This window comes from Tinamus guttatus, unplaced genomic scaffold, assembly GCF_059628265.1.
Source record: "Tinamus guttatus ecotype Peru unplaced genomic scaffold, ASM5962826v1 Tinamus_guttatus_pri_ptg000010l, whole genome shotgun sequence".
NCBI classification, from domain to species: Eukaryota; Metazoa; Chordata; class Aves; order Tinamiformes; family Tinamidae; genus Tinamus; species Tinamus guttatus.
In genome coordinates, this window is record NW_028288544.1 from 1,388,485 (window position 1) to 1,406,008 (window position 17,524).

The 17,524-nt window shown below is 37.1% G+C and overlaps 1 protein-coding gene across 1 annotated transcript in view; it reads right to left on the reverse strand.

Annotated features, from left to right (window-relative positions):
• The window catches only part of REV3L (REV3 like, DNA directed polymerase zeta catalytic subunit), a 109,874-nt gene that overhangs the window by 57,024 nt on the left and 35,326 nt on the right, over positions 1 to 17,524 (reverse strand). Inside the window, exons 2-5 of the mRNA XM_088522484.1 lie at positions 12,374 to 12,563; positions 8,861 to 8,935; positions 7,577 to 7,737; positions 4,454 to 4,550 (exon numbers count right to left, since the gene is read on the reverse strand). Of these exons, the coding sequence (XP_088378610.1) occupies positions 4,454 to 4,550; positions 7,577 to 7,737; positions 8,861 to 8,935; positions 12,374 to 12,563 (523 nt within the window). The remainder of the gene's footprint in view (positions 1 to 4,453; positions 4,551 to 7,576; positions 7,738 to 8,860; positions 8,936 to 12,373; positions 12,564 to 17,524) is intronic.

Below are 17,524 nucleotides of genomic sequence, written 5' to 3' on the forward strand. Positions count from 1 at the left end.
TTTACTAAATGACACAAGGAAACAACCTGAAATCTGGTCAAGATCTGGCTTTTTCTTGTGGGGGGTACTAGCATAGCAAAACTCGAGCATTTCACTTTCACGTATTTCCTCTTTAAAAAAGGATTCGATCCAACATAATGAGAAAGAACATTATCTCATTTTAAGAGAAAACATATTTTTAGCATTTATGACCTATTTCTGAAGATTTTTTTTTGATAACTAATATCATTAATCAAACATTTGCTTTTCCTCTGACAAAAGAAAACATTTCTTCAAAAAATCTTTTTTCCACAACCCCATCAAGAATATGCCACGGCCAGCAATTCATCTTGAGAACTGATTAATACCAGGGGCAGAATTAGCTAAGAGCTTTCCAAATAATCATAACTCTTAAAAATAAGGGACTCTAATCTGGATTTATTCTATAAAAATAACACTGAATTCAGCATTGCTGAATTCAGATGCTGTTTTCAAAGCAAACTGGTATTAGTCACCATAACTAAGTTCATTTTTCCACAATAATATTAATTTGAAACGTTTTGCCTGCAAGTCACTACAATTAATGTGATTCAGGCTTGTCTCTGTTTCATAAGTTTTTGCAAATGGATCTATAAGGTTTTAGAAGGAGGCAAGCTCATTTTGCCCAAGCTCTGAGCCAGGTAGCTTTAAGGAGTCTTTCAGTCAAAAATTATAGTATTGCAATTAACATAGCATATTATTCAAGCTAAAAAACACTGAAAACTAGGAGGAGCCCCTTTTTTTGAATAAACTTAGTCTTTGTCATTGTAATTCTCATTAATGTTTTCAGGATTATGGCAGAGCTGGCTGTCAAAACAGTATGCTCCAAAGACTGACGTGACAGTAAGAGGGACAAGTAGGGTTTCCCAAAGACTTCAGAAATACCTTATCAATACACGCAGGTAATTAACCTCTTGGGATTTAATGCCCTTGCCTAGGCAAGAGGCTGGACACTTGCATTAGCAGCAGACAGGCCACCAGCACGAGCTTCTGCAGCATCTAGATAGGTACCAGAGGCCATGCCACCAATCTTTCCCTCCTCATGAAAAGCTCCAAGGGAGCATATGAGAGCACAGTAGCTTTAATTTAGCCTGATTAGGACAAAAATGTCTGGAGAAAAAAGTCACAGTACAGGCTTGCTCCCTTTTTTGCTCTTTTTTTTTCTCATCTAGAGCAAACACACACAGTCTACCAAGGAAACGGATGAAGGAACTGCATCTCCTGCTCTTTCAAGCCATGCCACATTTCCTGAGCAGCTTCTTTGCAAAGAAGAAGATTGTTTCATATAATCTCAAACCAGGGTGATTTGAGAACAGCTTTATCAGAAAAAGCTTAGAAAATAAACCTTAAAAAGTATCAGCCAAAGCTTTCCACAGCATCTATCTTTCATTTGGCAGGGCAGAAGACAGGTAGGATTGATCTCAGGGCACATCTGGCTGTTGTACAGTTGTGTGAAAGGTTTAAGTGAGGTAGCAGAGGAAGCAACCGAAGTGCAAGACCATGTAGCTTATTTGGCTAAGAAACAGATTTCGTCAGGGTTGCACAACACTGTGCTGCCATGGCCGGGTTACCTGAAATGTGCAAATTGATTCATTTGAAATTACCTTATGTTTCTGCATACTAGACTAAAAGCATCACTGCAAACCCATCGTACCTTTGTAGAAAAAGCTCCAGATGAATTATTTTGAGAACAGGCACAGAAACTAGACAACAGACCTTACTTTCTGAAAGTTAAAAGCTTGCTACCACTATCCACTGGAGTAAGAACAGTGTAGGATGAAACCTGTGATCAAAGAATATATTGAGATTTAAATCTCCTCAGTCACTGAGGCTGAATCGAGACACCTGCAGACACACTGATAAAAAATTGCCCACTACAGCTAGCTAGTTCAAAGTGCTCACAAACCTTGAAAAATGGCATCACGGTCAGTATCTTAACCCATCATCGCCAATGACAGTCTTGGGAAACAGGAATTCTGTTGCCACTTCGTAGACATTAATAATGTTAAATTGAAGTTCATATGTATACAATGAACCCCAAATATCTAAAAGGTGTCACTCAACTACATTGATAAGGACTCCACCTTTTCACATAACACGTTTGTAATTCCATATTCCACTCTGGGGAGAAAAACTATATTCAAGTCACCGGAATATCCAGCAAACGTGCACATTTTATTGAGAGCTGAAAGGCTAGATAAAACATGCATATCCTGACAAGTGAGAAAAACAATTATAATAGCAGAAACCTTAATGTTACATAAAGACTCGAGTGTGCAATCGTGTTGTTTGTCAGATTTCTCTTCATTTCCATATCAACTAGAGTTCAGTAACAGATCTTGTTTTTGAGAAACACTTTGTTTTTTTTAAATCTATCCCACCAATCATTCTGCTTTTAACACACCGTGTCTGACTGGTAGACTCTACAGGCAGATTACTCCAAGCCTGATGTTTACCAGGCAGACTTCTCACTGGAACCCATAAAAGTGTTTCATCATTTATTATCAGCTACCTGAGGGATAACACCAATGCACCTCATGTGAAGAACTCATCTCATCAAAATTGTTGGATAGCACTGACAGGCCCAAGTGACTACAGCTTATTTTTAGTCAGGCTTTGTAGGTTCCAGTCTGATAGCACTGGCAAGCATTGTACCTACAAGTATTAAATCAAGGATTTCTTGGCACTAATGGCTTTGGCGTTTGCCCACTTCGCAACAGAATCACTTCAAATTAGATTAAAAGAGAACAAAAAAAAAAATCAGCCCCTGGCGTAATACAGTAAGCTAATTATAGCAGCAAGTTAATAATTCAGAGATATGCCAGGAGCCAGACAGGACACGGCTGGGGTAAACGCTGCTCTGGAGAGTGATACAGTAGTAAAGTGCAATCTAGGAGTGAAAAGTCAGTTCGATTACCAAGAGGCCTTGGCAAAGGTGTAAGAATTCACTCATCCGAAAAACGGCTTATGTTGCAAATGTAACTTTTGAATGATATATTGCATAGCACATCCCAGGCATTCAAAATCAGACTTGCATGATACAGCAAAGGGTCTTCTGAAGTCAAGAAAGACTGTATCAGTGGCCCTGACGTTGTCAAACATGAGATTTTTGTGTTTCTTGCAGCAAGAACTGACAGATACGTGTTAGAATCTTTCTTTAAAAGTGAATCTGGATCCACACAAAATGGGATAATGGGTCTAGACAGTTATCCTCATCATGAATAACAATATACTGTAAATAAGAATACAATTATCTCATTAATATGACTACATAGCAAACAAACAATTTTTGTGTTCTCAATGACTGTGCTGTCCTCTTTTCCTTTTTCTTCCAAAAGCAACCAAATTTTTTAGAACAAATTTTAAAGGAAATAAAGCAGGAAGGTATCTGTGGGATAAACTGTGAGATAAAGTTGGTACAAAATTTGTGTAGATTTTCAATAAAGAAGAGGTTGAGATTTTTGCTTTGCAGTGACACAGAGCTCCTACAGTTATGCTAGAACTAATAATTAATAATAAAATAATAAATAAATAATAAAATAGTTTTGTGTATAAAGGAACATTAAACATTACTGAATATAAAACAGAAATGATGTAAACAAGGATTTAATTTCTTAAAGCATGTAAAGAGCTGGCTAAAGGTGAAATACTCATAGGTAACACAAGACAGACAGACTGCAGGGTAGAACTGAAGACAGACTTAGAACTGAATACAGACCAGCTTTTGGGACTGAGTTTATTTCACATCTCATTAATATTGTTTGCAGTAAGTGCAGGAGTGTGCTAATGAAGAGTGCTGATAAAGCAAAGCTGGTAGCCAAGACTGGATACACAGCCAGATCATACTATCATACTATCATAAAATGAGAGTCAGATAACTGAGAAGTAGAATAACAGAGGCAATTTTACAATAGGATCCTATATGAACTGAATGAAAGATCATCACTTGGAGGGGGAAAAAAAAAAAAAAGGGAGAAATATCTTGACTGCAAAGCATACCAGAAAAAAAGTAGGTTTTTTTTTGTCAGAAAGGGAACTAAGTGAATTGCCAATATCACTATACCAGCTACTGGAAAGAACTTATTTGGCGCATTACACCCAATTCAGACATTATATTATATAAATTAGGTAGATCAAGGTAGAACCAGCTATTTTCTGTATCCCCTTCACTATTTTTTTGGGCAAGTACACACACACTCCTATTATAAATTACAGACTGGCAGTGGAGGGATATGAAAATTCTAAGTTGAGATTCTTGTGTAGCTGCTACTATTCAAAACACACAATCTGGAGGACTTTCATAGCACACCATTCATGTTAGTATTTTTTTTAATATAAAGGTCACACACCACCCTAAAAGAGACACTAGAATCCTGTAGTATATATAAGTTGCTCCTAATAAGAAAATATGGGACACAAAAAAAAGTATGCTGACCTTGGTATTTCATCTTCTTCCCACCGAATAAAAGACACGCTGTTTGAATTTTCTGGCAAATGATTTTTATGACATTCACTTATGTCTGATGTACCACCTAGGACAAAAAATAGTTTAAAAAAAAAAAGTAGAAGAATGAATTAGCTATGCTGCAATATTTTTTACATACATAATAACTGACCTTACTATTTAGCACTAGAAGTCCAAACACTTCTAAAGAAAAACAACACTGCATATCCTAGACTTCAAAAGTAATATAGTATTACTGAAGTGATTTTTCTTAAGAACAGGTACATATAAAAATATATTCCTAGTACACTAATAACATTAGAATAAAATTTGGTCTAGATTTGGTCTAATCATGGCTTAAGAAATTACTCAGTTTCCCACTTTCATACAAAAGACATCTTGAACTTTGAATATACTCCATTATTTTTGGTTTATCACATACCTTTTTTCAAAAATATATATATTAGATTTGCCTTTCAACAACAGCAAAAGCTTTTTTTTTTTTTTTTTTTTTTTTTTTTACAGCCATGGTGATTACTGAATTCAATTGTCAGAGACTGTTCATGAATATTTATGAAGAACATACATTTTTATTCTACACTTTTAAAAGCAAGTTGCACAATGGAGTGTTGTACTACAGAAGTCACTGGGAAATAAAATGACAAAATGCCTTGGAAGCACTTAGCAACAACCAAAATTCAGCCGCCTGAACCCAGACTAACTCCTGCAAATGCTGTCCCTGAATCAGTCTCCCAAGTGTGCTGACACTCAGCTACTAAACCATCATGGAAAATATCAAGTAAAGACATGCCCATGTTTATGCAGCAGCCAGCTCAAATTCAGGCAAAACTGTGCTAAAATGGTCTGTGCCCTGCAGTTCCTAAGCAGGAATTCCAGGAAGAGGCTACAAATTGCCTGATGTGACTTTGCAAAAACCCAGCTCAAACCTCACACAACTTAACGCCCATCATGTTCCGAGGTGACTACTTGCCCCTGGGCAGAGAAGCTCCAGGAGGAAATGCAGCCCTATTTTCTCCACGGGGCATCTCAGCTAATTCAGTACATGAAAATGAAAGCTGCCTCTATGCAGGAACACCTCTTATTCCTTCTCCATCTGCAACTTGGTTATTCTAAGAGTTGACTAACCAGGACTGAACAGTTGTATGTTTTAAAAGACACACCAAATAGGCAATATCAGAGGTCTAAGGGGAAAGTTCGCAAATCTGTAAATATATACCACTATATGTATTAAAAACAAACACTTCATTTCAAATGTCAGGGCAGTGTTAGTGCATTTTTTTTTCTTTTCTCTGAACTCTGCTTTCAAATACTTCCAGACGTGAGGCCCAGAGTCCTAGATTTTTTTTTTCTTTAATAACAAAGTTACTGAGAGGGATTTAAGAACACTTAATTCTCCTGTTTCTTTTCTTGACATCCAGATCTTGTAAGACAGTATCAATGATACACCTAGATCTTTTCGAGTCAAGTTATAGGAGATTCATCCACTGAAAATTTTGTAACAGTTTTAGTGGCATATGGTGTACAAATGAGTCTGCAGCCTTTCTTCTCACTATCCATAAGGAAAAGGATTTGTAAAGAAAATGGAACTCCTGCTTCTTCTGGATACATACTGGCAAAGGCAGAGTATTCCTGTTTCTATAAATTTGCCTGCTTACTTCTCTATCCTCAAAAAGGCCTGCTCACCTGAGTGAGAAAAATACCACTGGAAACAGGCTCCCGAGGTATGATCACTACACATTTAGTAACAGATCTACTTCTGGATTTTCTATTCCTTCCTAGACTGATTTTTGTATCATCATTTGCTATTGAAGAAAAATAGTATTTATGGCACTTATGTAGACAACAATTTATACTGATATCTCAAATGGCACCATTCCATTAGGTCTGCTAGGAGTGCAGTCTGCTCTTGCTAGGAGCCCTGCTGCTGTTACATGATCAAGCCAGGACAAGGTAGTTTGCCATTTCCTCGCTTTTATCCTATTGGATTTTACCCTGCAAGAACAGTTCAAGACCAACAGTCTCACCCCGTGCTCTTTTTCCATCTTTTGGAAAGATCCAAAGGCATCCCTTTTCCAAAGGGATTCTTTCCACTCAAGATCTACATCTCTTATATAAATGGCTCACATCTTGCTTTCCTATTTTTTTTTCAAATGATAGATTTAAAAAAAATAGAAAAAGAATGAGAACAACTATTCCTTACAATCAGATTATACTTCTCCAATTTGGGATATTTGGAAACCTACAGATATCTGACTACACTTCCTCAGGACTGAAGATCCTGAAGCCTGAGCTTCTTTCTTCCTACAGTGCTCACAGCAGCAACAAGTATGGCCTACCACTGAGTATGGAGAGCTTCCAAATGTCTTCTAGAGATTAGAATCGGATATGAAACCCCATGCACTAGTCTATCTCTGTCTAAAAAGACACACATAATAAATACAGGGAAAAATTAAAGACACTGTGATTTTTATTTTCTGTTTTACAGAAAGATATTTTATGAGTTATTTTGATATCTTTGTTTATTTATTAGAACAATAATGATTTAACTAAACAGTACTTTATTTGTTTTACATTTCAAATGCCAAATTAATTATTAAAATTAAATACCTCCTTTATTCAGACATTTATATTTCAAATTTCACCCTGGAGCACATAACAGTAGTACAAATGGAAGCATTTTAAATAAAATGTTATTTGTCAGAGGACCATAACATAATCTAGTTAAATTTTGTAAAGGCACTGCAGCAGCAAAAATAAGTTATAATTGATTTAGGGTTCAAAAACAAATGTCAAAAAATGTGAAAACACTATTTGTATATTATCTCTCAAGACAAAATTCCTCTGAGAGAGATGCATATGTCTTGTGAACAGAGTCAAAGCCACACCACTTTGTGGCAGAACACATAGTGTTTGATATGTGTCACGTCAGTTCATGAAGCAGGTTATTCCTCAGTCCCAACACGCAGACACAGAGAGGAACAACGACAGAAAGCCACACACCGGCTTTCACGTAAAAGGCAAACTGTAAGGAAACAGCACAGCTCTCACTCAGGCACAAAACAATTGCTTAGTCTTAAGAAATAAACACCTTACTTTTTCTCCTTGCCTTTCTGAATTTGACAGCAGCCAGGTTTATTAAATTCATTCCATATAAGTTGTAGTCTATAAAGAGCTGAAGGAGGTAGGGAATATGGGCTTCATGAGGCTGGTAAGATTTGTTCATGATGGCTCCACCTTGCAGAAGCTCACATACTCTAAGATTAAAGACAAATTAGAATATGAGACAATTTTTTTTTAATTGAAAAAAAGAACAAGTGTCTTAACTACTTCCTTAGTAGCATTTCCAACTCATTAAGAACTTTGTTTCCACAATACTGCATCTGCAAGAACAGGTCTTTGCTAATAAATAATTCAATATATTGATATTAATTACCAAGGAACTTAAAACCTCCAGCTTAAAAAAAAAGAAAAGAAGAAAGAAAGAAAAGAAAAATGGTACCATGTAATATTATTGCAACTCATTCAAAGCCGTTACGGTTCATAAAAATCTTTCTGTAGAACAACTGTGGTAGTTTTATGCCTGCAAACCAACAATAACTTTGCAAGCCATTCCATTTCTTTTTGACACATATGTAAAGAATTCATTCACAATTTTAAACGCACATACTATACAAACCGAAACAGTATTCAACAGCTTCATGGAAGCATGACAGATCTGATCTTTTAAATATTTGCAAATTAAAAAGAAACCCTGCAACTATTTGGGTAATTATAAATCCATGTGATAAATGTATTTGAAAGCAGTACAATATCTATAAGCCAGGGACACTAAGTGTGCCTAAACACAAGAAAATGTTTTTCAAAATAAGTTGCACAAAAAAAAAAAAAGAATAAAGTATATGAAATGCCATTCCTTGTTTGGATAGAAGTAATTCAAACATGAAAAGCTCCAAAGTGCAGTTTCAAATAACTGACCCTCAGTTATACATGCATATACCCTCCAGTAGCCATGCAGAATTTTACTAGCCTAGAACAAAAAACAGAAAATCCTATCTTATGACCATGTATTACCTTTTTTTTTTAAAAAAAAAAAAAAAGTTAGGATAGGCAATATTAAAATCTACAGAGATTTCAATCCATCTTTGACAAGTAATTCTTAATAATTCCTCCTTATTTATCCCTGGATTTACTGCAATTAATATTCCACTAAAATCAAAACCAATAGTGCTTTCCTTGAATACAACATTTCTTCATTGCATAATAATTTTGTTGCTTCTGTTGTTGAAATGGGGGAACAACCTTCCTTCCAAACTGACTTTTTCATTCAAGAAAATCATCCAGACTCTTGATCCAGAGTCAGTATCACTTTGTCCTTACCTTTTTACCATTGCAGGATTGTAAAGATAAATCTTCATAAAGTGTCTCTCCTTTTCATGGTAACCATAAAACGGCCTGGAGAGAAAAAAGTGAAAACAAGAAGCCAGTCAGTTATGCAGTGGAGTTTTTTCAACTTCAGCTTACCATAAAAGTTCTTAAAATTGAGGGGGAGCAGAGAAGCAGAGTGGAATTCTGGATTTCCAGGAGAAAGAAAATCCCCATGTGTCAGGCCACTGCAATGCATTATAATCCAAATGTTTTTCTTAAAAATAAACTTTCAAAACTGAAATGTCCCTTCTGCAAAGGCAATTCTTTAAAGACATATTCTGTGGAATCTTAACCCTTCATCTTTAGATATTATTAACATGTTTTCTGAACAGGGAATTCCTATGAGACAGTGACTGGGGGGAATCAGAAATGGTACCCGTACACGTATGTCCACCTGGGGAGAAAGGAAGGGGACTTAAAAGAGGCAGCAGATGCCTGGGAGGGTACTCGGAACCAGAGTGCACCCACGCAGCAGAAACTGCTGTCCAGCACTTCCACCTAGATGACTTCCACAACAGTCTAATACAAGGGAGCGACCACAAGCTTGCCAAAGATAGACAACGGTGAAATGAGAGATCGTAAAGATTATTTAGAAACTGCCACTCATTTTCAGCAGGACCAATCTGATCTTTTTTTCATTTTATTTGGAGACATGCCATGAAATCGAATCTGCGCTACATTGCTAAATAATACTGACTATATACAAGTACAGTATACATACCATGCAATACTAAATACAAAAATAAGCCCTGTACATGTCCAACTATTAAAAAGGCGGCCTATCATTCTGTTTCAGTTTTCCCACATGCAAACACATTGATGACATGTATCATAAAAAAGCACTTTCGATAAATTTACTAGTACTGGATTGCTTCAAAATAAAAATTAAAAAAGCAAAAAACAGCATTCAGCTCTTCTGAAAATTGTTATAAGAAATTCCATGAGGAAATTAATTTTGCCAATCAGCTGTAAAACAGCAAATATCAGTTGCATAATATAAGTGAACAAGCACAGTTTAAGACAGAATAGCTGCCCCCTTTCAAGGTTTACTAGTTGTCCCATGAATCAAATAAGGCATGAATCCTGAAGAAAATATTATTTCAGAATGCAGTTAAATATTACATCTAATAACAAAACACCAAGACTAAACTGCTTGTTGTACAAGCAACATTTGTTCCGGTATTATTCGCTGAATTGCTGACTTTTTAGCTTTAACAATATTATTTTAATATACTTACATTATTCCACGAACTTACTTATGCTCTAGCACGTTAAGGAAACAGACCATAATTCAGCATGCTGAATGAAGGTAAGAAGTCTACAGTTTGCAGTATGCATGCCTATGAAGTTAGCAAAAGTACAGGAAGGCATAGTTTTAAATGTTACCTTTATAAAACAAAATCTCTTTGTAAAAAATATTATCTCTTGTAAAATATATTATTAAAAATGCTACCATGAAGCTGGACTGCTAAAAGAAGTGCAGTAATGAGAGTGATTTCAGTCCTAAATTAAATGCAACTTTCAACAGAACTGCACAGCTACTGCATTAACACTGCTGCCCTCAGTATGTGCTTAAATGCACACAGTTGATTACCCTAAAAGCCTGACTGAACTCTTTTAAGCATAGTTAATGATGCTAAAACTAAGCAATGTTGCAATAACAAACAGCATAGCTGTTATAATGAAAAGGAAGAGTACAGATCTACCTCTATGGTGAGGCATTCTTTATTATCAACTTAATGACAGATTATACATTGAGCTGTAAGGACTCAATGTACAGCAGGTAGGCGAATTAAAAGTTAGTTTAAAATGTCAGCATTTGCATAGAAAATGATTCATATTCATGTTGATGTGGCAGCAATGGGAGTGAGATTTATAACACTCGAGTTAAACTCGAATGTCCACTTTAACATTGCAATGCAGAAGGACAGCATTTTTTATCTCCACTTCTTTGTTTGAAAGTTAATGCAACAGAAGTTTTATTCTGTTTAGCAAACATATTATTACATATCAAATTTCCTATTAATGTAGAAGGACAAGGATAAGATAATCTACAAGATTTACAGAAAAATCTACCTTTCTCACCACAGAGGCACATGGCACATATGACCAGCATGTGACTTGAAACTGAAGAGAGAAAGATTTCTGTCACTACACAATCCTGTCTATCCAGACAGGAAAAAAAAAATGAGGATGTAGTACAATTTCTGTTTGGGTGCCATCAGTGTTTTATGCAAACAAGCAGAATGTATGAAACTCTCTTTTCTAGGCTTCTTTGAAGCAGCGTGCACCAAATTTTCCGTAACCGCTATTTGCAGCTCTTGGGTAAGAGAGGTGAAACTGAGGCAGGTTCTCCTACTCTGTGTCTTGTTTTCTCACTGATTGCCTTTAACAGTTTACTCTGTCAAACTTTCATAGATGGATTACTCCTCCAAAATTCTCTTCTTCAGCTGCAGTTGAATGAGATGAATACTATACTACTACTCATATAATTCCCATAGACATAACAGAAATAGGAAATAACGTGCAAAAACAGAATGGCAAAATTCTTGCAAAAACAGAAAGTTCAGATTTAAAATAAAAAAAGAATATTGCAGCCACTTTGTTGGAAGTATCTGGAAGACCGCACTACAACTGCCTGCCTCAAAGCACATTTTATCTTCCTAAGCTCAGAAGCCAGAAAGAACAGTTTTTTCAAAAAACACATACAAAAATTATTTGAAGGTTATTGTTGCACACAGATGAAAATCCAATGCATGGACAGACTGTTTCCTCCACAACAGCCTTCCCTTATTCACCGTGATTTTATAAATCTTTTAGTCTTTAGTACACAAGTCAAATTGGATTGAGAGAATCCTTCAAGTGTCAATGTCCCACATTAATGCATAGTTCCAGGAGAAGCAGAAAGCTACACCAAACAGAAATACATCAGTCAGCTTAACAAATAAATAAATGAATGTTTAAAAGCCTCTACTTCATTGCCTGTGCTGCTGGGCAAAGCAGATGGATAAACACGACCTGACATACTCTGTAATGCACTTCCTAAAGGGGCCATCCTCAACAGGAAAGGGAGGGGAGAGGGGAAAAGAAGACCTAGAGGCTGGCTCCTGCACAACACAGGGAGCCTAGGATAAACCAGGCTTGTAGACAATGCTGCCTGGAGAGCATGACCTTAACAGAAGAGGCAGAAAAAGCTAATATGGAAAGAGTTGGAAAAAAAAAGTAGCAGGATGAAAGTTTAGAAGGAATGGTGGCCTCCAGCAATTCTGGAGAAAAAGGGTTAGTTACCTTAAGCCACAGTGAAGGAGAAAGGGTATTTAGCAGCTGCACAAACCTATACGAATTTATTGGGGCAGGGGGAGGAAGCACCACAGCCACTCAAATCTTAGCAGGTACTTCTCAACAGAGCAATCACAGAAACATTTCAAAGTGCATTAACTACGAATCTCAACAGGCTGTACTTACATTCCAGATACTAACGACACTTTGAATACATGCTGGACAGTAGAAGATGGGTTGCCTAAAGCCACATTAAGTGCTCTGTCAATGCTGAATGCCACTTGACGAAGATAGTGTTCTGGATGCTGTCCAAAACCATCGTACGGTACATAGAGGTAAGGAAAGATACCATGTAAGTGGAGACAAGTCTTCTGACCTAAAAAGAAAAGGTAAACATTTTATTAAAAGATGCAGTCATTAAAAATTAAAGTTTGTGGGGAAAAACAAACAAACCAACCAAAACAAAACCAAACCAAAACAAAAAACCCCACAACTAATCAAACAGAAAATTCAGTTCGATCAGGCAGAGGAAGCCTAATTTAAGGATGTAGATGTTTACTCGCTGGATGGCCACGTATGACTAACCATGTGTTTCCTTCATAGTCTAATCAATGAGACAATTCCCCGAGGCATCCAAAGCAGGTTAGATGGAGCACATGCTGCAAGAACTGACCTCTTCATTACATAAAAAGATGGTGAGGGGTGACTGATACAGCTGTAGCTCTCTGCAGTAAGGCGAGGTAACTCCTACCCTTAATAGCATAGAATAAAGGACAATAAAGCACTGCAAGTGTATAGTTATGCAATTTCTGCCTGCTAAACACTCGGCTTGTATCTGCCACTCCTGTAGTATTCATCATGAGGTTACGATTCCACAAAACAGCTCTGCAGGACAGGACATGACTCACGGTGCTGCTGCTGCTACCAGCCACTTGTTCCAACCACTTGGGAGCAAGAACTTTCCCATTTCAGTAGGATCCTGGTCACATCTTTCCTACCGGCTTCATTTCTTATACAAGTGAAAATTACCTATTGTAACAAAGCTCTAATCAAAATCACTGTGGCTTAGATTCTGCAAGACAAAAGAGCCCCAGTAATTCTATCAGTTGACTCGGCTCCTTCATCAGACGGACTATTTCACTGCTGCCCTCTACTATTTCATCTCTCTGATAATACACAGAAAATACAATAGATGACAACGTAGCTTGCGTACAGATGCTTGTCATTTAACAATAAAGAGACTGGTTTACATATAGAGCATGCAGGGAAGAAGTAAAAAAAGAATAGCAAAAAAGACATTTTCCCTCGGGGAAAAAACCACCTTTTCTCTCTCTCTTTTTTTTTTTTTTTTTTTAAAGCCCCACAGTGTGTAAAATGCTGATGAACATTCGCTGCTGCTTTCTCTAAATCTTAGATTTTTATCACCTTCTCTATAGATAAGAAAGAAGCTCCAAGGCAGTTGAAGCTGGCACAGGCACATGCCCTGCAAGGGCTCCGCACAGCCACTGTCCTCTATCCCATGCTGACTTTTCCAGCTCTGTCTCCCTGGCTCCTCCAAAGTGCTCCCACTTCCCCTGGAAGAAATTTGCACTTTTTTTCTTTATGCCCACTTTCCCACAGATTATGTCTTGCTTTAAATGAACAGCTTTTAAAAATATGGCAGCACCGAATTCCTATGGGCATTCGTTTAAAGCATGTTTTTTCTTTTCTGGCTTGTGTTGCCTGAATTGAGATTGATTTTTGGCAGCTGACACAGATGAAATATGACAGATGACTCTGCCAGTGGTTTAATGATTTCTTCCTTTTAATTGATACGTGCCCCATCAGTAATTACATCAAAAACTGATCCAGTGCATTTTTCACTGGCCCTTCCTCTTGCCTTTTACATGCATTAAATACTTAAAGAAGCTAAATTTCATGATTTAATTTTTAGATTTGTATGTGGTTATAGGACTTCATTGTTTGTCACTTCAGATTAATGCAATTCCAGTCTGTATGTGTCTTAGCAAGACTTTTTTACCTTAATCTTGTCTTCTTTAGAAAATAAGTCAGACCTATGAGCACGTGCATGACTGGAGGTGTGTGTATGGATTCAAGCAGATTTTCTTAATTTTGTTTTTAAATTGAAACAAGTAACCATTAAGCAAAAGAGAAAGACTGACTTACATTCTATTCAATTGAGGTAGCAAAGGCTTCTGTTAATATTTTAAAGTCCTTCACACAAGCAGGCTACATTTACAAGAATTTCAACATTTCATTCTACTACTGTAAAGGCAAACTTAGGCCCTGAGAGAAATCTCTAAACTTCTCTCCTCAGAGAAATATCTAAATCTCTCTCTTCAGAAGAATTTACTTTTGGGGGAGAAAAATAATTCCCATTTTCCCTGCAACCCTAGTTTGTTGTTCTGCCTTTCAGTTTCCTGCTGGTGATGACTACCTACGCTGCTCTTCTATGTTTGCTTAATTATAGATGTGTGATTGTCTGAGGTTAGTAAATAGACATAGTTCTGACGTGCTGAATTTTCACTCTCCTTAATTTTACAAAGATAATGAAATCTAACAGATCATCATCTTCAACCACCCTTTCGCCTACTCTTGCCATCATACTTGCCCTGTACCAGCACTTGACTGTTTAAAAGTTTCAGGGAGAGATGATCTCTTTCCTCAGCTGAATTAGATAGAAGAAAGTGGATAACATGCTGGGTGACAGGCTACATCCTGCAACTCTTTTATAGCTGTTTTTAGCAGAGTTGTGTATCAGCTATTGCCTTCTTGCATAGTGAAAACAAGGCCACGATTAATTTTTAAAACCTTTTTCTTTTTTCTTAAGTAGTAGCCAAAATTTTATTTTCTTTAAGCTCATTTTCAGGTGCTACAGATAGTACAAAATAGTAGCATGAGCTCAGGACTAATTCAAGCAAGTTCCCAGTTCAGGCCAGCTCTCACATCCAATTCTCTGGGCCCTTTTTTGGCATGTTCACTGTTCCCAAGGCTGCATCTGCTGCTCAAGCAAACATGAATTCCTGTCATGACTTCAAACCAGCCAATGATGAAGTTGCACAGAAGATTTCCTAGTTTTAAACACTATAAACACCTGCTGCTCATTAACTCCCCCTCCTCACAAGAGGCAAAGTGCAGCATCTTGTATTGTATTTGGGAAAGAGTTCATGTGCAAACACTTAAAGTCAGTGCTCTAATGAACCAGGCCATAAATAGTACAAAGAGGCAGTGCAACTTTACTGGTTCTCAAACTATTTCAGGACAAGAAGCTTCTTATATTAGTCATGCATTGCCTATTTCCAATAACAAAATAGGGAAAGTATGGATTAAAAGACAGATACATCAGGATGTTTTTTGTCCCCCATCGGGAGGGAAGTCATTTACAAGCAGCAGTACTTTCTGTACCCAGGTCACTCAGCAAGTTGAGTTTTTCCCATAGGTCTACTTAGGATTCACTTGGAAATAAAGACATTTCCTCCCTTCCCCTCAGATGTAATTAACAGAAAATTAATTATTGTCTAGACCTCTGTTCCTCTATTTAAATTTTTATGAATGTTCAGGGAGAAATTCAAGTTTTAGTGGGATCTATTATTTGATATTGTAACTACACACAGAAGATTTTCTAGCAAATACCTAGAACTCTTCATTTAACAGTTTTTGTTGTATTATTCTTCAATTAAAAAAGGACATACCAAAGAAAATGTGCTTTTATTTCCTTACTTCCCCGTCCCCCCCGCCCTACCTGAATACTCAAAAAACAGAGAAAAGCAAAACCCAATACAGTATTCAACTGAGCAGAGAGTCTCATTGCCACTTACCTGTGGGGAAATCTTAAGAGGTAACTCAGTGTGCTTTTTCTATATTTTTCTTTCTGGCAAGCAAGCAAGCAAGCCACTGCTACGCTAAGGCCCCCACTAAGCTCGCAGCTGTCAAATTACATGGGTTTATGCAGCCATTCACTTTGGTCCCTTCGTATTAACTCATTCACTATGATATTTGATTACGCTACAATTTTTATTTACAGCCCATATTACTAAACATCTCATCCTATTAGTACAAGACCAGAGTCACTTGTTTCCCTCATGTTAGCAGAAGCATCAAATCGCACCAAATGTTGTGGTGTTATGAGCCTGAAGCCCAGGCTACAGTAGGAGTGACTGCAGTTTGCACAAAGCCACTACAGGCTCGAGTGGATTCCTTCCACCAGAGCCACAAGAAGAAAACAGATCTGCCCATGAGGATCTTGGACCACACAGACTCACCAATTAACATAAATAAATTAAAAGCTCAGCTGGGGATAAGGTTAAGAAATGCCAAGTTTATGTTTCGGAGGTACAGACAGAAGCAAATTTGGACACTGGAACTACACCACCGTACAGTGACCAGCAAATGTTATTTTTATGTCTACCTACTGGTTTCTTTACATTTAAAGGAGCAATGAAAGCAGTGATCTGCAGCAGGTTCTGCAGAGATGGCATAAAGCTCATACCATCGCTTTCCTCAAAATGTCATGATGACAAACTGTAGGTTTGGTAGCAATTCCCGGAGGTTTCGGCTGGGACAGTCACCTTCCCTTACTAAGGAAGTGTTTCACAGATCTACTGTGCACATGCATCATAACTGCTCCATATGTGAGCAGCATATACGTGCCCCTGTTAACAGCGCAAATGCAGATCAAGCTGCATATGTGAATTGTAGGGTTTTTTAGCAAATGTAAAGAAACCCAGAAGTAAGGATGCAACTTATTTACAGGATGTTTTTAGGCCCAAGCAGCTGAAAACGAAAAGTATTGCTGAAACACAGAAAAAGCAGCAATGCACAAAGTCACAGATACTGCCTACTTGCAAGTTGACTAGTTCCTAAAGAAAGGAAAGAAGAAACAGACCAACAGCCAGACTAATGATGAATCGACACAATTATACAAAAATAACATATATAAAAACCCAATGCAACTAGAAGAGAATTGAAGCCAATAAGATAGAGGAACTGCAGACTTACTTAACTGCTTATTAAGAAAAGCAAGAACTAATGTTGGCTGAGCACTGTAGTTGATCAGAAATACAAGATGATCTGGTATTGATAAAATTAAGACAGCATCTATATGAACATATACAACAATACAACAAGATACAGAAGGCAAAAATTGTTATTCCAGTGCCCTCGGAGAATTTTTCTGTAATTTGAAAATAAATTTGATTTTTTTGCTCACAACTACTAAAAATATCTCTGAGCTGAGTACAATTTAGGTCATTTTTGGTCCAAAATAAAGATGTGAAATGGCACTATCCAGTTCAGGAACAGAGTTTGCAAGCACACGCCTGTACTTCAAACTACACA